Source organism: Polyodon spathula, chromosome 4 (genome assembly GCF_017654505.1).
Source record: "Polyodon spathula isolate WHYD16114869_AA chromosome 4, ASM1765450v1, whole genome shotgun sequence".
Lineage (NCBI taxonomy): Eukaryota > Metazoa > Chordata > Actinopteri > Acipenseriformes > Polyodontidae > Polyodon > Polyodon spathula.
Window position 1 is genome coordinate 73,535,702 of NC_054537.1, and position 19,763 is coordinate 73,555,464.

Genomic DNA, 19,763 nt, shown 5'->3' on the forward strand with positions numbered 1-19,763 from the left:
GCAGCTTCTCAGAACAGAAACTGACAAACCGTTCAACCCCTGAACCAAACTATCAAACTATCATATCATGTCTAACATACCTAGCTGTGTTTATATACAGCACCTGCTTACAGAGAAATGCAATCAGATGACTTTTGAACAATACTACTGGTTAAGAAGTTCTGATTGCTTCTTGTCAGATGTACTTTTTATCTCAAAGAGTTAGATCTTTACCAGACGGAAAAGTCACATGACCACATTATAGCAGTCACCTTAGGTCATAGTGAAGGATGAAGATTTTGCCAAGAGATTTCATAACATTGAAAATATGAGCATCTCAAATTGTTTAAAAGATAGTTGAAGTGTGACAAATGTACAAGAACATATGATAACATTTAAGTGAATTTCAATAAACATGCATGTCGTTTTTGCATAAGGGTACCACTTCAAGTGCTTAAGACTGTCCCAACTAGAAAATGTCTCTCTTTCTGGCAACTGAGAACATGGCAATATATTTAGCCATAACAGAACTATGAAATTTAGGTGTCTAGTCAAATTCAGTACCATTCTTTCAGATAAACCAGGAGAAAGTTGGTTTTAAATGAAATTATACAACATTCTTTATTTCCATAATATAAGTTTATGCATTTGCAACAGATTTATTTCTTTTTACATTGGTATTATTAAAACATGAAATGAGTTTATTAAAATTGTACTCCGAAATGCAAAGACTGAAAGCATTTGCAAAATGGATCGGACGTTTTATGCACCTAGCAATGCCTGAGGGTTGTAATAAAACTGGGAAAGAAATTATATTTATAGTTTAATCTGATCATAAAAACATACAACAGCTTACAATTTGCCATTAGAGATTTTCCTTTATAAATAAGAAATCTATTTACAAATTCATTAAGTTGCAAATAATGGTCCACGAAGCATCCTGAAATAAACAAATGCATTTTTGTTCACATTGCAAAACAACCTAAAAACCACTTTGGGATAATTGTTTTATACTGTGTGAGGTAGATGAAAGAATTTATAAAACTGGAATTCTAGAAAAACAGCAAATCGGGAGCAGGCCAAGATCAACCTGTTAACTGCTCACTGGTTGAGTCTTATTTTGTGGATAAACCCATAACAATTAGCTCAATACAATCAGTCAGTTTAATGCTAATATTTGATTAGACGTACAGAGATTACGTGACACACGAAGAGTACAAGACACCTCCATATATCATTCCCAAATAAGGAACGTGTCCATTTTCCGAAAAAAATATAGCGTATACGTTCCCACATGTTGCTACAACTGTTTAAATAATGTACCTGCAATTTTTCTTTTCATAGTTAACATCCTGAGAGCTTTTTAGACTTATAACTTTAAAGTGTTTCAAAACTCTTTTCAAACTGGTCGCTCTAGTGCACTGGGGTTTGAGATCTGTGCTAATTTTTTTTAAAAAACACAAAGAGTGCTCTGGCTTTTCTGTTCCGTACCACATCATGGATCGTTATTGCTGCATTACCTGTTTGACAATGCGGGCAACAATCCTTACATCAGTGCACCAGAGCGGTCAGTTTGAAAAGATCTTTGAAAACACACTTAAAAGTTATAAGTGTTATAAGTAGTCAGGATTTTAACAATGAAAAAAAACAAAGTCTGTTATTTAAACAGTTGTAACAACTCATGGGGATGTGTACCTCTATTTTTTGGAACCCCACTACTTAGTCTGTAACAAGCTTGCCTTTACACTGAATTTAAGGAAATGCAGACAAAGCAGAGCAGCATTTACAATATAAAAATATTTAAGAAGCAACCCCTCATTTTGCAACAAATCCAGTCTGCCCCAGTTAAGATAGCTATCTATCAGAACTCTCTTTCGCACTGATGGATGAACTAATTCAATTAGCAATGCAAAGGGTGATATGGATGTCAATGAATTATACTGATCAATGAGAGAAACACTGGAGGTTGGTGACAGAATATATACGTTGAAAATATACAATATGCATCGAAGCAATCTTTTGTGGTTTATAGATAGCAGTAACATGACTGGGTTTTTCAGTTTTCATGGTACTTACTGTGTGAGATCCTGGCCACATTCTGCACAGAGGCCTTTCATGACAACCGGATGGGTGCATTCTTCAATTCGAACTAATATACCCCTGAAAAGTAATGAATGAAAAGATTGTCAGATTGTCACATAATCAGACATTAGAAAGAAAATGCTTTCACATGGATTTAAATCTCAGTTTAGGATACACTCGTCAGGTTTTCTTACAGCCTTAATTGGTCATTACTAGTATTATTCTATAGAGTCATTTTTTGTTTATGAGATTTATTTTTTTTGTTGACAGCAGCTACAGAAAAAAAATCAAAATTTGGCTTAGAATTTCTCATAAATATTAACAAAAAAGAAAAAAAACTATCCCCAACTCACCCCCAAGAAGTCTACAGTTTGTGCAAATTAATAACTACGCGTGACAGGTATCATTAAAATCACATGACAGGTTTGAAACATTTTATTTACTTTAAATTTTTTTTTTTAATCTTGGTTCTGGTTGCATTGCGTAAGGATTATAAATCCATCTTCTGATTTTTTAAATCTCATTCTGGTTACCTGGATTAGGTTTCATCACAATGCAAGTTTTCAGGCTATTGGCATGAAGGCCTATATCCCAAATCATAAAGGGATTTTGCAAGGGGAATCAAGACCTACAGTACAAAACTTTCAAAACTGCTTGGTTTTGTTTTTTTGGGGGGGGGGGGGGGGGTTGCAGTTTTTAAAGCAAAACAAGTCACTGCTTTGTGTGCAAGTTTGTTGGGGTTTTTTTTTTGGTATAGTGTTTATTATAAATATCACATACTGTTATTAACAGCACAGGCCAGCTCACCCTGGCTTTAGTATTATTATTATTATAGTCCAATATGGTTATTCCAGTTCCAATGATGAACACTCTTCTTATGACACGAACTGTAGCCTTTGTTCGGAAAGACTTGACTGAAAACTTGTGGTGTTGTATTGAGTGGATATTTATATGAGGGAAACTTCAAGTTACGATTAGCAAGTATCAAGTTCATAATTTCAAGTGGTTGTTCTGAGGATTTCTAAGTGTGGTTGTTTGTGTTGGGGTTTGGCACGTTGACTGGTTTGGATGAACCTGGGGTTTTTGGTTCCGGCCGGAATAGCAAACTGCTGGTTTGCGATGAACCTGCACATTAGGGGTTGGCGGTAATACCGATCTATTCATCAGGCAATACAATAACCTGTATTTGAACAATAATGGTATTTTTGGTTAAACTGATTCAGGGAAATGTCTACTGGAAAATGAAAGCTATTCTCTCGCAAGATAGTCACTTCCTGTGAGAACTCGTAATGCATGCCATGCTAATACAAAAGAAAATACGGCAAGAAGCACACTGAGAACTTGAGCTGCTTAAATTGTGCAACACAATGTCATGTGTGGAATAATTTCCCAATAAAAAAACATGTTTTTTATGCAAGGCTGAAGTAAAATATGCTTGCGGTACCACCAACCTTACATTCAGCGGTGTAACCCTATATCTTACAACGCCAATTACAATACTGATTTTCCGAAAACAACTTATACAAAATTCACTTTTTATTTGCACACTGAACCTGAGATAACATTTAATAGGCAATGCATGCCACTTTTAGGCTACCCTCCATTGATCAATGCTGCCAAATTAGTGGTTTTCCAGCCAAATTTGGATTGTTTTGAAAGAATCTAGCGGGTAAATGTTGTCGTTGGTGGTTTGGTTATTTGTTTTACTTTTTATCATGCAAGTTTTTTTCTGCAGCGCAGAACTTCAAATCACCACAATGCCCTGTATAATATATCATATTTAATACAAAAAATGTAGGGCAGGTGTACATGCAGGGCCAGGGTCATGGAGGGCCGGTGTCCCTGCAGGTTTATATTCTAACTGTTTTTCAAATTGGGAGCACATGCAGAGATCTCAGAGGATCCAACAAAAATTAGTTAAGGGCATTTCATATGAGAGTTTAATTTGTCATATTCCATTCTAATACTTTAAATTCCATTTAAAACACATTTTATATATGTTGATTTATTCTGGTAGCAAAAATTCATCAGTATTATTTGGTGCTGAATATTGTCTTCAGTACTGCACTATACCGTACTGCAATACAGATCCTCGGTCCCAATACCCACCCCAACTGCACATCACCTTTCGACACAATCGAGTTTCTTTAAAAAGCACACAGTAAATTTGTATGGGAAAACTCGATGTATCAAAAAATAGGAGATATTTATAACTGGTATTATTTATGGTGACACCCCTTTACCATGTCTGCAACACACAAGCTAGGTCTTCAGAGATTACCTACTTTATTTATACATTTTTCTGCACAAAGGACACCAAAAAACACAAAAGCAAATAAAAACCACAATAGTTTCTACAGTTGAGTCTTCATTATTGAATTTTTTTTAAAAATCACGATACCTTGAATTAAGAGCCAAGACTATATATTGGTTATGTACATCAGTTGAAAGCACATCTGAACCGACTGCGTTTACTATAAATAAGGAAAAAGTTGTGCACGTCTCTTGGAAAATCATGAAAATGTGGCTTTACTGTTTTGTTCAGTTTGGCGTGTGGCTCCCTCTAGTGGTTAAGATAAAATATTGCTGTTTTTGCAGGCACCTTGTATTATTTACAGCAGGGATGTCCAATACATTAGCGACATGTGGCGAATTGCATTTTTGATTAGTAAATTACATTTAAAAAAAAAAATCAGTACTAGACATTGTTGTCAGGCATGTGATCTCAGCACTCATTCACATGGCCTATGCATGTGTACTTTTACCTCTTGTGCGTTTCTTGGTAAAATAGTAAAACAAAACACTTTTTTTTTTTGGCTTTGTGTCACTGGCCTCGTCTAGCTGAAGTCGTGTAATATCCTCCTTACCTCCAAAACACTGGATTTCAGCACCTTGGAGCTGTTCATTATTGGCTGGCCTTGTTTTCTTCTGCCAACCTGGAGTGGTTATTCCGATTGGTCAATCTGACCACGACTGACAGCTCCTCTCTACATACAATATTGCTGGCATTTTCAATCTGGTTACAGGTAAAAGAAAACTCAGCCTACCAAGAAGACATCATTATTGTGTGCTGCACCGACTGAGGGTAAATATCCAGTTTTTACTGCCACTGCAAAAGCTGTGTTCCATGTTCGGAGCCATCATTCTGATGAAGTCAAAGTACGGCTCGCAACCGCTGAACTCACATCTAGAAACTGCATGAAGATGTGCTGTGTCTGATAAATTCATGCCACAATTCCCAACTTTGGTGCAAGAGATACTCAATGGTGGTAGATGTTTGTTAAGTAAATATAAACCTGTGTTAAAAACAAAAAGAAAACACACACACACAACATGACTGTGTTGTTGTTTCTTGATTTTACCACTAACTGGTGCTGTCCCTGTTTGAACACCAGGTTTGTGTTATGTATAGCTAAGCGGAACATTCAGCCACTTTTTCATGAACAGTAGCTTGAAACCTGGTTCCAGGAGACAGGGACCTAGTTTGAGGCAACTTTGTGTTTCAAAACACAAAACCTCCCAAGGTGTGCCATGCAGTGGCATGAAACCTCGTCTCCTGAAACCCAGTTTCAAGCCATAAAGTGGCTTTGTGGTCTCTCAGCTTTACTCATCAACTGAGTTCATTATGAATTGAAGGCACCTAATCTACATGTAATTAAGTATAGGTGAAGTAGATACCGTCACTCAGAAGCTGTTGCCAATCTGAGAATACACAACTAATGAGCAAGACTATTTCTCAAGACCTATTTGGTTTTATTGTTTTCAACCTCTTGTTGTAACTGGTATTTTGCATCCCAAAGAGTGTCACCATAAAAGATGTGGTTGTATATCTGTTATAATAGCTTTAAAAAATAAACTGCATTGGCAGCTGACATATGCCAAATCTAGAATTGTTCTAAAATCAATGTGTCATCACGTTGGCTTGCATTGTGTCGCTCGTAAAATAGTTTTTTTTTTAATCCAAAAATGTCCTTGCATTTCCAGGAGTGCCGTAAATCCTTAATGCTGGCTTGAAACAGCAGCTTTTGAATAAGGGTCCGAATATCTTGATATGTATATATTTTAGTATGTGCTAAGCAATTTATTTATCATCTTTAAAGTTTTATCACAATGCAGTATTTTGCAAAGATCAATTACCAAAAATAAATAGGTAATTCACAACAATACCATTTCAGTGATAATTATATCAAAATCATATTAGGTAAGGGCAAATTTTAAACAAAGGCCATATCTTGTCAGTGGTCTTGATTTTCTCTGGGTGTAATTACTTATTCTATGAAATCTAAGTTGTATTTAGTTCTGTTAACCCGCAACATATCAAGCTGTTTAATATCAGTCATGTTAATGTCACCTCCTGATTTATTTATTTATTTTTAAATCAAACTGAAATAACTATCCAAGCAAAAACAAGAATGCTGTGTGTGTAAAGGATATTGTAAGTAGATGTTTCAGCAGAATCCCTTTAATACACAGTATGGCAAGTAATCCATTAATTAGTGCAGAGTGCAGAGTGCAGCTCATGAAGTTGTACACAGAATCAATTTAACACATGTTATATCACGCTTCTCAGGGGTGTGCAATTCATATCGCCCGGGACAACAAGATTAGTAGGACAGGCAACATGTTTTGTTATTATACTTTGCCCATTGGACAAGTAGTTTTTTTTTTTTTTTTTTAATTATTAATTAATTAATTTCCATTCTGTTGCTACAGACACACTCTGGGTATATTTGTAGAGGGCCACGCAAGTTTCTGAAAACTAAATTGAAGAGGTCTAGCACATATAAACATTCAAAAGTGTTTACGCCCCACCCCTATTACTTCTGATTGGAAGTTGATCTTCTCTTGGTTACAAAGAAGCCAAGAAATTACATTCCTGAGAGTGAATAAATATAAATAAACAACAACAATAGTCGGTAAGGTATTAGTGGATTAGAAAAAATTGTCACTATGCAGTCAAACATGTACTGTTGGGAACATGCTCTTTTTTTTTTTTTTTTTTTTTTTTTTTTTTAAATACATAGCTTACTGTTTAGCAGCATTTCAATAAGCTTTCCCTGGCAAAAAATGTAATTTTTTTTTTTTTTGGTAGAAAAACATTTAAAAAAAAAAAAAAAAGAGAAACTTGACAGGTTATATACATCCTTTGTAAATCTGGGTTTAGCAGTTATAAAACTTAAAGAACGTCAAGAAAAATCTGAATTCCACAAAGCAGCAGTAATAGTTGGCAATGAATTTGTGTCTGTGATGCAAACTAAAACACCTGCACATCAGAAGTTGAATTCAGCTTATAGAGAAAGAGTGGAAAAAACAGTCAGAAGCTATTTTTATATTTGAATAACTTACTCTAGTTGTACTCTTAGTATGTTACTTAAATTTACTAGCAATGTGTTCCAAACAACACTGAAAGAAACATTTCCTTAAAGTATGTTATAAATTTGTTGAGGTGAGGTCAGAGCATAGAGAACCTTTTGTGTATCTTTAAGCATTTAGAGAACCTGTCAAGCTACAAGGTAGATCGACCCCTGTTAATCACTAATTGATTGTGTTCACTTAAATCAAACCAAAATCCTATAATTTATATTCTACTTTTTTGTCTGTGTCTTGTGCGTCCATACTTCTGATGGACTAGGGCACGGTTCTTCAACAGGTGGCCCATGCACATTGTAGCACTTTGCGACTTAGCAATAACAATGTTAAAAAATCAAATCAACAATGTTGAATCTCCTTTCAAATAAAACCAAAGTCATACTGGTGTACGTTTCCTTTCTGTTGGGTGAGGTTAACTATAAACACCCAACTGGCTGCTGACAGCGAGTGAGCGCTGAGCGCACACATGGCTAAATTACATATAGCAGGGAGGTGGTTCTGCAGTCTGTAGGCTAAAAAGAAAATATATACATGACACCGTGTAACATTTTTTTTTTTTTTTTTTTTTTGTTTTTGTTCCTGGGTAGTAAGTGTTATTTCCTAATTGCTTATGCCTCAAAAGTATAGAAAATGGCTATTATTCCCCACAAACTCTGCTTTTGTGACCAGGACAGTGATATTTCAAAATATCACTATTTCCAATGGGAAAACGGGCAAATGTGTGTCTTTTCGTTCACATAAAGTCAGAAAAAAACAACATATGAATCCAAATTAACATGTATTTATACTAAAGTAATACAAAAATGACTACAAAAGATTTAGAAGTGAGTAGTTTTTCGAGATTTCCACCAGGATATACTGGACTTTGAACGCCGCTACCAAGGACAGTATAACGAGAACATGATGGGAGACTACATTTGGGGGCTGATTCGTGAAAGTGATTTACAGTATAATCGTAAATCTCGAAAAACTACTCACTTCTAAATCTTTTGTAGTCATTTTTGTATTACTTTAGTATAAATACATGTAATTTGGATCATATGTTGTTTTTTTCTGACTTTATGTGAACGAAAAGACACACATTTGCCTGTTTTCCCATTGGAAATAGTGATATTTTGAAATATCACTGTCCTGGTCACAAAAGCAAAGTTTGTGGGGAATAATAGCCATTTTCTATACTTTTGAGGCATAAGCAATTAGGAAATAACACTTACTACCCAGGAACAAAAATTGTGTTACATAGTGTAATCATTGTATGATGTTGCCTCTTTTAAAAATGTGTAGTATTTACTAGGTACATTTGCTTTCTGGAGTTTAAATGTTCAGTGTTTGTAGTTTAGTTTAATCAGTTCAGTGTGTTTTATCTAAGTTTATATTTTTAAATAACAGTATTATTGAGTTTAGCTGGCAGCTGTGCCGCTAGACAGTGAAACCACTGCACTGGAGCTGGAGCATACACGACTGTATTATCGTTACTTGTAGTTATGTGTTTTTTTGACTAATTTGTTGAACTCCTTTGTTGAATAACTGCATTAGCCTACGCATGTACACCGCTAACTATTAGGCTAATAAAAGCAACAGCACAGTATTATTAGTACAAAAATTGAACAGCGGATTTAAATAAATAAATAAATAAATCCTGAACTACTGGATTGGGAAGTGTCAGAAACTGGATTCCCTATTCCATACCTATTGAGTGTGTTCATATCATATAGCGAGTGCCATCAACAAGCTGTCTGGCAGCTGATTAACACGAACAGGCGACTGCACTAAACACTAACATGTAAGCATTTTGCTAAAAGTCATTTTTGACTGCAAGATATAAATGTCACCTTTCTACTTTAATCACATTTAGTTTTTGGAAATATTCACTTCAAAACAATGTGCTTATTCTGGCTGGATTTGACACTGCACAAGACACAGATAGCACTTTAAATGTCCAGCTCAAGTGTTAAACCACAACATTCAAGTTAACTAAGTTTAGAAAAAAAACAACAAACATTTAATGTGTTAGTCAATATTCACATAGTTCTGCATGCTACCAGATTTTTTAAAAAGATGCCTGTATTTGCATATTTTAAATAGTTTTTATGCAAAATGCCCAGTCTGTTCTCTCTCTCCACTTCTGCATTTGTTGGAAGAAATGCGCAAACTTTGCTGAGAATCGCTTTCTGATTTTGTTTCAGATTAGAACGCTAGTTTTATTTTCAAAAGCATAACCTATTTTTGGACTTGTTTTGCCACTTATTGGTCTGGATTTTGAAATAATTTTACATAGCATTTTTAGTTTTAATTTTATTTTAATTAGTTTAACGCAGTTTTCCATGACCCACTTAATTTTTTTTTTTTGTAACTTGAAGTCCTATTCGTTAATTTTAAAATAGAGAACAACATAACCTTGTCTAGAGGCTGCACTGTTTACCAATCAGGGTGTAGTTTTACTGAAATCTGTGATAAAAGCAGGCACATCCATCATATTGGTAGGTAAGCACTTTATATGTGTGTGTGTATATATATATATATATATATTCATTCAGCTGACATCAGTAAGTACTTTAGCTTAGTAATTAGACAATACATTTTTTTCTGTTTTCAGAGGTATATTATGGTCGTATTTCAGATGGGGGTACACGGTAGACTATAATTTTTGGAAAGGGGTACAGGGCCTAAAACGTTTGAAAACTATGGGCTGTATGTAAAGTGTGATTGGATAATATGATTTTTATGACCATTTAAAACAGTCCCCCACAACTACACACATCATGAGTGCCCTGTGGCCCCCCCAGTTTTGACATTGCCTTATCTGGCCTGCTGGAGAATGTAATTGAGTACCACTAGACTAGGGTATGCCTTTGGTATTGTGATATTGGCGATTTCATTCCTAAGCATTAGTGCTGCAGTATGCAAAATATCTTCTGGATTTCTATTAAGAGAAAATGTTGACACTCTGCCATGCTCAAATTGGGATGTCTGTACTTTTGCTTCAACTCATTTGCAGCTTTTATAGCATCCCCAACTGTGATTTTACTACTCATGACTAAGTTGGATTTCCCCTGACCATGCTGAGTGAGCTTCAACATCTATATTTGGACCACAATAATTTTCAAGCATTTTCTGAAGTTTGCTAGTGCTATAGCACCCTGGTTTGACCTATCCAGATAAAAGAGCTTGATACCTTAGAAGACTACTTAACAAGAATACTTTTTCTGTTTACAATGAGGGCATCATGTATTTCTATTATTAGTTGCCTGGATTTAAATGTTTTACAAAAGTTAAGTTTATTTTGCTAGCCTTTGTCTGTATACACTTTCTGTGGTAATAAATTAACACAGATTCATCTGAAAGTGTCCATGTCCTCAGACAGACTTGCGTAAACATTGTCCTGCCTGATTTTCGCAGCACACAAAAGGCTATTGATTCTTAGCTTTGTGGCGTTTGTTAGTTTATCTGAGGTGTTTTTTGGCAAATAATACATTTTTCAAAGTCAGTTGAAAGTTGTTGTCTTTATCTTGAGGGTGGGGGCTCATTGATATATGTCATTGATATATCAGAAAACCATATCCATTATACACAATGAATGAAGAAAGAAAACCCATCAATTACTATGGAATATTGATAATACTATACTCCCTATTATATAATACTATTCAATACTGCTTGTCTATTAAAGAAGCACACACCAAATCATGGGGTCCTAATAATTCTGATCAAGACTGCTGATCAATATTTTTGTATTATTTGGTAAATACATACTGACTTAATTTTAAAATATATTTATATTTTTTAATACAATACAATTTAAAATACTTTTCATTGTAATTCCATACTTATTAACAAATAATTAAACGATACCTCACTACATTTAATAATAAACCACAATGTTTGTGCATCCATCTTCAGGTTATTAAGATAAAGCTTACAGTGTAGGAATGCTCACTGTTGTTATAAATATAATGTACAATAACCAATTTTAAGGTGTTTGTTTTAAATGTATTATACAATATTTTATTGTATTTTGTATTACCTTTCTTCCCGAAGAGATGATGATTTGACACCGAAAAAACTAAGTAAACAAAATCTGCAATCAAAATATTGTTGTAAATTACTGTACTTACTGAAGTGACAAAGTATTTCAAAGCTCCTAGAGTGGCAACTGTCAATTAAAACTATCACATGGTTTAAACAGAGTTCCGTTAATGATGGGGGGGGGGGGTTGGTAATTTTCATCCCTGTTAACCAGCTATGACTGCAGCTGGGCTAATGAAATGATTGACGACTAATTATCCAAATAACCAATGAAATGTGTGTATGTGTTAGAAATATGCAACATTAAGTACAGTGGAACGTTCTTTTGGAAGAGCAGAACGGTGGGGAGCAAAACTGAAAAAACACATAAAACATTAAAGGGCATAACTGGTAATAGGAGAAACTGATATGGCCAGATTGTCTTTCGTATGATGAAGACGTGTATTTAGTTTTGTACACTGAATTAAAAATCCAACCACTATACAAAACGTTAGTGTAGATTAAGTGCACTGTGTAAAACACATGTATTTGTGTCTTCGGTACCTATTAGTAGCACTTGACAGCTTTTCAGATTTCTGATGTGGCGTTTTTAATGGTACTTAACATTTCAAGAATTGCTTCCAAACAAGTTAATGGTCTTCTTTTTAATTATAGACATACAAAGGGAAGGTGAGGTGATACCTTTGATTTGACTAAATAATTAACACGTTTTCAAGACCTCGGAGGTCTGTTCTTAGGGTGAAAGTAGATTGCGTTTTTATTTTTTTTTAATTGTAAGCTTACAGTTGCCGTGTCCCACAATGTTCAGATTACACTTTTACACCATTCACCGTTGTTTTACAGGACAGTTATATAGATGCAGTTAGTTGTGTGGTTGTTACCATTACATCTACTAAAACTAAAGGTAGTTTTATATTTGCAGCGCTAGGTGTTTACAAACGACAATCTTTTAAGCAAAACACATATAATAAATGCCACCACAACCGGTATACCGATATGTTTTTAAAGAAACATCAAAATGTGATGTTTTCAAGTTTATCGAGGGCTTTTTAAAAACAAGCAAACAAAATCTAATTAAAACGGTATGAGGCACATTTAAGATCAACAGGCCAACGTTTATTTACTCTATTTATTTATTTATTTTACCAAAAGCAATTTCGTGGTTTTTTTATTTTTTTTAGTTTACGCAGCTATTAAAATTTACTAGAAAAAGAAAAAAATCATCACGTGACCCAACACCCAGCCCCCACACTACTCTCAAGCCTAGCCACCACTGAGCTCGGCGGTGTAAACATTGAAACATTTTAATATTCATGTGACCAGTACTTGTACAAACATGGGTGACTACTGTCTCGGTTTTTAAACTTAAAGGCAGTGTGTATCGTCGTCCGAAAAGCTGTGTGTTGATATGGGGTCAGCGCTCGAAAAAAAAAAGAAAAAAAAAAAAAAAAAAACACGAAATACACAAGCCACATCTTTGAACATGCACACAGACACACACCCCCTTGCAACTGCTGCACTGTTTTTATTAGGCCTGGCGTACACTGCGTGTTTCCAGAAAACACGTTGCGTTGCTGTGTATTTCAATGTGTTTATTTGTTTGTTTGTTTGTTTGTTTGTTTTTTTGGGGGGGGGGGAGTTTGTTGTTGTTGTTGTTTTTTTTTTGTTTTGTTTTTTACAATACAACATATGTAAAGCTTTTTTGTTATGAATAATAAATAAATGTAACTGCTTGCAGTCAAAGCTTCCGAGTATTCTCCAGCAACGTAAACTTTACAGATTATTGTTTCCTAAAAAATGTAATACTAACAATGCATTTCAGAAAATTGTTACATCGCTGTCCCTTCACCTGTGGATGTAGTCATATTGTAATGTTTTTCAAGAATAAGTAAAGCAGAGAAATCAAAGAATGGCATACAACAAGTTAGCTATAGTAAATGTGTTGCTCGGTTATGTAAACGTTTTGCTCGAACCTTTAAAATGCAGTTATTTTTAGTGTGTGTAGACTAAGATTTTAAAAGGAAAAAAAAAAACATGCAATAACCAGTTTTCCAAAACGTAGGCGCACTAAACAGATAAATATCTAACATATTATTAGATGGTGTGTTTCCATGGTTACTTGACGTTGTTTTAAAAGGATCCTTGCCATTTTTCCCCCCTCTCAGTAATGCACTTACCCCGGAGAGATGACCTGTCCAGGCTGACAGCATAGCTCTCTCACAACTCCGGCCCGGTCCGACTTCACCTTCTTCTTAGCCTGCCCACTTGGCGGGTCCTGGGGCTCTTCTCCGGCCTGTCTCTCCAACGAGATGGGAATACACACCGCTAGAACCGAGTCGATGTTCACATGCGAGCCAGGCTTTACCTTCCATTCCAGCAGCCGCAAGGGACGAGCCCCCGCCGAACAGTGGATCTCTGTCACTAGCATGGAGGGGCCCGCAGAAGCTGCGGTGCCGCCGCCACCAGAGTCCGCCGGGTCCTCCATCTGTCTTGCACCCCAATCACTTTAAACTTTAGCTGCAGGGGTTGAGCAGAAATATCTAAATGTCCAAGGCAAAACGTTAACTATATGTGTACTGTAGCAGAGCTCCAGGATTTAAAGAGACAGGATCACTGAAGCTGGACAGCAGAAACCAGAAATAAAGAACAGACACTGAACGTTCAGGTTCGCTCTTCCCGCCCGTAAACAGGAAACACACAAGACTGCAAGAAACAGCAGTCGTACAAAACTTCCGGAAGAGACGCAGCAACTAGGACTATTACCAGAGTTGTTTGTCACCAATTAATATTTTGATCGTTATATATATATATATATATATATATATATATATATATATATATATATATATATATATAGTACATAATTTAAAACAAAATCTGCAAATATTTTGCCGCTCAAACGACTTTTTACATTTTAGCTGAAACTGAGCAGTAAAATCACTCTGTAACATAAGTAGACTGTACAACAGCATTAAATATTCAAATGTGTTTAATGTTAGATCTGCGTTAAAAAAGAAAGAAAATAAAGAAAACATGTTACCTCCACCGCACCGTTACTTTAGCAGAGCGGTTCTGTATTTGCTCTGACTCAAGTTGTGGTAAAGACAGAAAAGGCTGAAAACAGGTCCCACAGTCTGAACGATAACGAAACCTTTTTCTTTTTTCAATCAAAAAGCTTTAAAACCAGGAGCTCTGTGATGTAATGACAGTTGTCTTCTTTATTTTGGTGGATTTACCCATCCAGTGACGTCAGTTCTGATGGTGTGAATAAGTTTGACAGTGTGTCAGCAGGCAGAAATTCTGTTGACATGCATTTGGCAATTGACAGGAATGCTATAGACATCCTTTTCAAAAGACAAGAGAATGCAGATAGAAAATAATGTTTTTATTATAGTGTTTTTATTTGTATAACCATTTGGTGGTTTTTGGAGATGTATGTACCTCGGGTGCAATGTCAATTTAAAAGCTTTATGTTTTGTAGGATACTTACTATAAAGCAATACATATTTGCGACCAAAGTATTTGGCAAATCACACCCATAAAACCTATTTTGCTCCAGAAATGTTGTAATACATAAAATTTGTATTGTTAGTGGCATTTGATATTCGTGCCAAAAATGTTTGCTTTTTTTTTCATATGCGAAAAACGCATAATAAAAGGCTCGCATTTATGGCTTTACAGTATTTATTTTTAAATATTCAAGCCTAATTTTTTGTTTTCGTTATCCATCTGCTATTTGTAGACGTCTAGTCCCCCTCTGAGGACTGGATTGGATATTTTAGAAGTGGTTCTCAATTTAGCACCATATACACTTGTTCCCCATCAGATGCATGCAGTTCTCCATGTGAATAACTCAGAGTGCACAGTCATTACACCACCAACTGTGCATCTAATGTGTTTAATGTATCCGAAAATACCATTAAAATCCTATTATTAAAATGCAAGGTCCTCAAACGAGAACACGTGTCCTGCAGTCGGCATTTCTTCTAGACTTTATATAGATTTTAGATTTCAAACTAGTGTATACGGGCTTACTTTTAAAATCTACTGAATTGTGTTTGGTGTTCACCACTTACTTCTCAAACATGGCAGTTAGATCTAAGCTCTTCGTTATAAATATTAATAGGTACACACCATACAAGGTTACACCATTGTCTATTATTATAGTGTAGAAACAAATTTGAAAATATGAAAAAATAATCAAGGAAACTTAACTATGTTTTAAACTTTTAAAATTGCTCAAAATAAGACTGGGTGTCTCACTGGTGCCTCTTTAACCTGCGAAGGTGAACCGTTGTGAAGGTACAAACAAACATATCCGACCCTTTAAGATTTTGATTTCAGTGATGGTTAAAAGAGAGGGATGCATATCTGATTATTTAATTTTGGCTCGTTCCAACCCTTGTCCATTTTTCAGATTACACAAAAAAAGATACAATGTCAAAAATGCATAGCTGAAAGGACTGTTTTAAAATCAGTAGATTCTTTGTTTAGATGTACTGTGTTGGTTTTGTTGATAATGTACTATAACTTCAACAGAAGTATTTTAATTAAGAACGATCTGATTTTAAAAAATACCACCTGCTAAAAGAGACAACTGGACACCTGAACTGTAATAGCACATACTTTAAAATTCGGTAGCTATTGTAGCAGTATGTAAAATTCTCCATTAATGACTCAACAGCAAAATGTAATCCATGAACAACTGGCTAAAACATAAAGGGCAATGCAATTTAGCAGAATATTAATGGATGGATGGATGGATAGATGTTATTATGTATATGTGAGTGCGTATCGGTGCACGGGGTTTGGGATTGTTAGTATTTAAAATATAAGTATTTGGGCAAATCGATGTATTGATGCAGAAAACGGCATAACACCGTGTGGCAATGTTGCCCCGCCCCTGTGTGTATTTCTGTGTTGTATGTTGCATGTAGTTTGTGTTAATGTTGATGTATTGTAGTTGATACACTGGATATAATATGGGTTATGCGCACAAGTGTTTAAAATGTATATTTGTATTTAGGCACGAGGATTGCACATAACCTCACGTGCAGGTAAAATGTAATAATATGTGAGCACATTTTATTGCACTACATTAATTCACGTGCAGTTGTACAGAGACTCCAATCGATTGATTAGCAATCGAGTCTCGGTACAGCTGCGTGAAAGCGGTATGTTTACACTCACTCTGCGTTGTCTGTTCGTGAGTGGAGAACGGGTGAGAGGGAGAGAGGAGAATTATTTAACGCTTAACAATTGCTACGTGCTGGCTTTCAACTTGTTTGTTCGTCCACCGTTTGTCTGTCTGTCTGTTCGTTTTGGCTACTGTGTCAATTTATTTTACAAAGTGTTCTTCGTTTGTTCAGACTTTTATTTTCTGTTTATTGATTAAACTGCGCAACAGCCCAATTCACATTTCACTTGGCAGTACTGAGTGTTTCTTCCGGGTCTGACGTCACCACTACAGCCTGCTTGTCACATATGGTGTCAGAACCGGGACAACAGCGCCATCAAGCGTCAGACCAGGGATAATGCGGGTGACACATTCATTTTGCAGGAAAAAAAGGAAAAAATGGAAAGGAACAGCAGAATACAGCAGCCACAACACCAGCCGGATGAACAGCAACCCAGGTGTTAATACTGTGCTGAGCTGTGCTGGTACCTCCTCGGACAGCTACCTAAACTATGCCCCATCTGCAGAGGTGAGCACTACATGGCCTGCTGCCTTGTCCATCAGGAGAGGGAGGAGCAGGGGTTGCCACTGTCACGAAATCCATGGTTTAAGATTTCTTTATGTACTCTTTCCATATAGCTCAGCATATACTCTTATCTCAGGGGAGACGTTAGGAGGACAGAGATGATATTACACCTAGTGGGGTACTGTTCCTGCACTGGACCCGCAATATATCCAGATGACTAATATAGCACCCAAGAAATTGACAGACTCATGTATTTAAAGTTTTTTTTTACGAATCGGAGTATGATCAGTACTCCTTCGGTTTATTAACGGTTAAATATTGGATAGAGTAGTTACAGGCTACTTCGTATCCCCAGCTGACAGACACACTGGGCAGTCCAGAGTCTTAACAGATATCAATGTTAACACTTTAATACATGTATATATGTATGTATTCAAGGCCGACAAGCAGGCCAAGAACACGTCACTTAAAGTACCCAATGGTCTATTTCAGCACATTCAGCAAATCACTCTCTCTCTGAGTCCCTTATAGCAATACATGCAATACATGTGAGATTAAATAATAATTGATTAATGCTTACCCTTGAATATAGATCGTAAAAGGATAGGACTGTCTTCACCAGGCAAATTAAACTGAGTTCATTCAGCTCAATTGTGTTTTGGTTTGCAGAAGATGGACCACCTTACCCTGTCTGTGATGAGTGTGGTGGTCTATTGTAATTTACCTAGGAGTTATATAGGTTTTTCATCCCATTGGAATACATGGGACGCCTCAATTAAATCCAATCATTAATCAGTGAGACAGTTCTTATCCATTTTACAAATAATAGTTTTTCAAAAGATCCGGACTAACTTTTCAGAATTAATAGGTGTCATGTACTCAAATAAATCACATTTGTTTCAACTCTTATGATCTCACTCCTTGTTTTCCTCCAAGCCCCTTCTTTATGTGAAAAGTTAAGTGAACCAATGTTCCCAGTATCTTGGTTTATAATATAATATAATAACACTACTGTTATATGTGCATGCAAAACACTATTTTATATGTGTTATATATGAGAGATGTTCTTAATATGTGACATCATCTTCTAATTGATTATGTTTTACTAAATTAAAGGTATGTGTTTCTTTTACCTCATGTTGTTCCATCATTTTATTAATGAGTCAGTTTTAATTCCATATACCAATGTCTAACAGAGTATTTGACAAAAGATTGTCTCATGCAGTATTTAAGTCAATTAGTTTCACTAAGTTTAAGTGGTAATAGTTTTCATTAGAATTATTTATCCTTTAAATATTGTACTAACCAGGCTCTGACCTGTACCTGACTTTTGAATGTGCTATTCCAAGCAGTTTTCCACAGTTTCTTGCTTTTTCCAAAGCCAGAGTCTGTGCAAACACTTTTTAGATTTCTGACCTATGAATGTCTGTTAATCCATAATTTTTGCATATTATTTCAAGATATATTCTTATCTGTGCTAAACCACTAACTCCATAAACCTTAAATTCCAAATCTATAAGACTTGCAGCTTCGCTGAAGTGGAACCCAAGGACATTCCTCCTTTTTGGATAAGGAGAGAGGCCCCCTTTTTCAATGCAGCAGTTTCAAAGAACCACATAAGGACTCCATCTACCATCATTAGACAGGACATAGTGGATTAACAACAAGGTACATTATAGTATATCATTACAAACTTAACACAAAAACATAACACAACTGACCTTTTATATTCTTATTATTCAATGGATATCATAATTTCCTCCGTCTAGAATCCCGTTCTCCGCTCACCGAACACCAATAGAATGTGACAACGTGCATCTAATACTATTGTGCTGGGATTCAATTACCAATTAATTATTCACTTGAATCCCAGCAATGAATTAATAAAGTGCAATTCCCCGTGCTCACATATTACACATTTTACTTGCACGTGAAGTGCTGTGCAACCTCGTGCCTAAATACACATATACATTTTTAAACACTCGTGTTACACAGACCCGTTTATATCCCGTGTACCAATGTCTATACACCAACATCAACGCATACACAGGGGCGGGCACTTTGTTACATATACCCCCCTCCAGCACACATGGCCTCAATGGCCACCTCCCCCCTTAAAAGCCCAAAAGTCCCGCCCAAAGTCCTTGGCCAGGACCAGAGGCTTCCAGGGGCCCACAGGTCGTAATGCTGTCAGCAGGGTAGCATTCTCCTGCCATAGTCCTAGCAGCGGAAAGGCTGCTTGGGGTGTGGTCTCCTGACCTTCCCCCTTCTTCGGCGCCGGCAGCTCCCCTTGGTGGGGCTTCAACCACCGTTCTTCCTGCAGGGAAGAAACTGCAGAGGGAGCAGGTCTCCGGACCTCCCCCACGATCTCCGGCGGAGAAACTGCTGCTGGGGTTGGCGGTCTCCAGACCTCCTGGCCCCCCTCTCCGGCAGCAAAACTGCTGCTGGGGTTGGCAGGTCTCCAGACCTCCTCCCCCTTCTCCGGCAGCGAAACTGCTCTTGGGTTGGCGGTCTCCAGACCTCCTCCCCCTTCTTCGTGGCCGGCAGCTTTTGGGGTTCCGGCCACAGTACTTCCGGCTGTGATGCGGAGCGGCGGGCAACCCC

The 19,763-nt window shown here is 36.4% G+C and overlaps 1 protein-coding gene across 2 annotated transcripts in view; it reads right to left on the bottom strand.

Annotated features, from left to right (window-relative positions):
- Positions 1-14,665, bottom strand: part of LOC121314839 (RNA polymerase II subunit A C-terminal domain phosphatase-like) — a 150,051-nt gene extending 135,386 nt beyond the window's left edge. Inside the window, exons 1-3 of one of the 2 annotated variants that reach the window (XM_041248550.1) lie at positions 14,498-14,665; positions 13,635-13,974; positions 2,056-2,139 (exon numbers count right to left, since the gene is read on the bottom strand). In XM_041248550.1, coding sequence (XP_041104484.1) covers positions 2,056-2,139; positions 13,635-13,942 — 392 coding nt within the window. In that variant the 5' untranslated portion in view covers positions 13,943-13,974; positions 14,498-14,665. Of the gene's footprint in view, positions 1-2,055; positions 2,140-13,634; positions 14,147-14,497 lie in introns of those variants that run through there. The other variant, XM_041248549.1, reaches the window with a different exon arrangement.
- Positions 14,666-19,763: the final 5,098 nt, after the last annotated feature.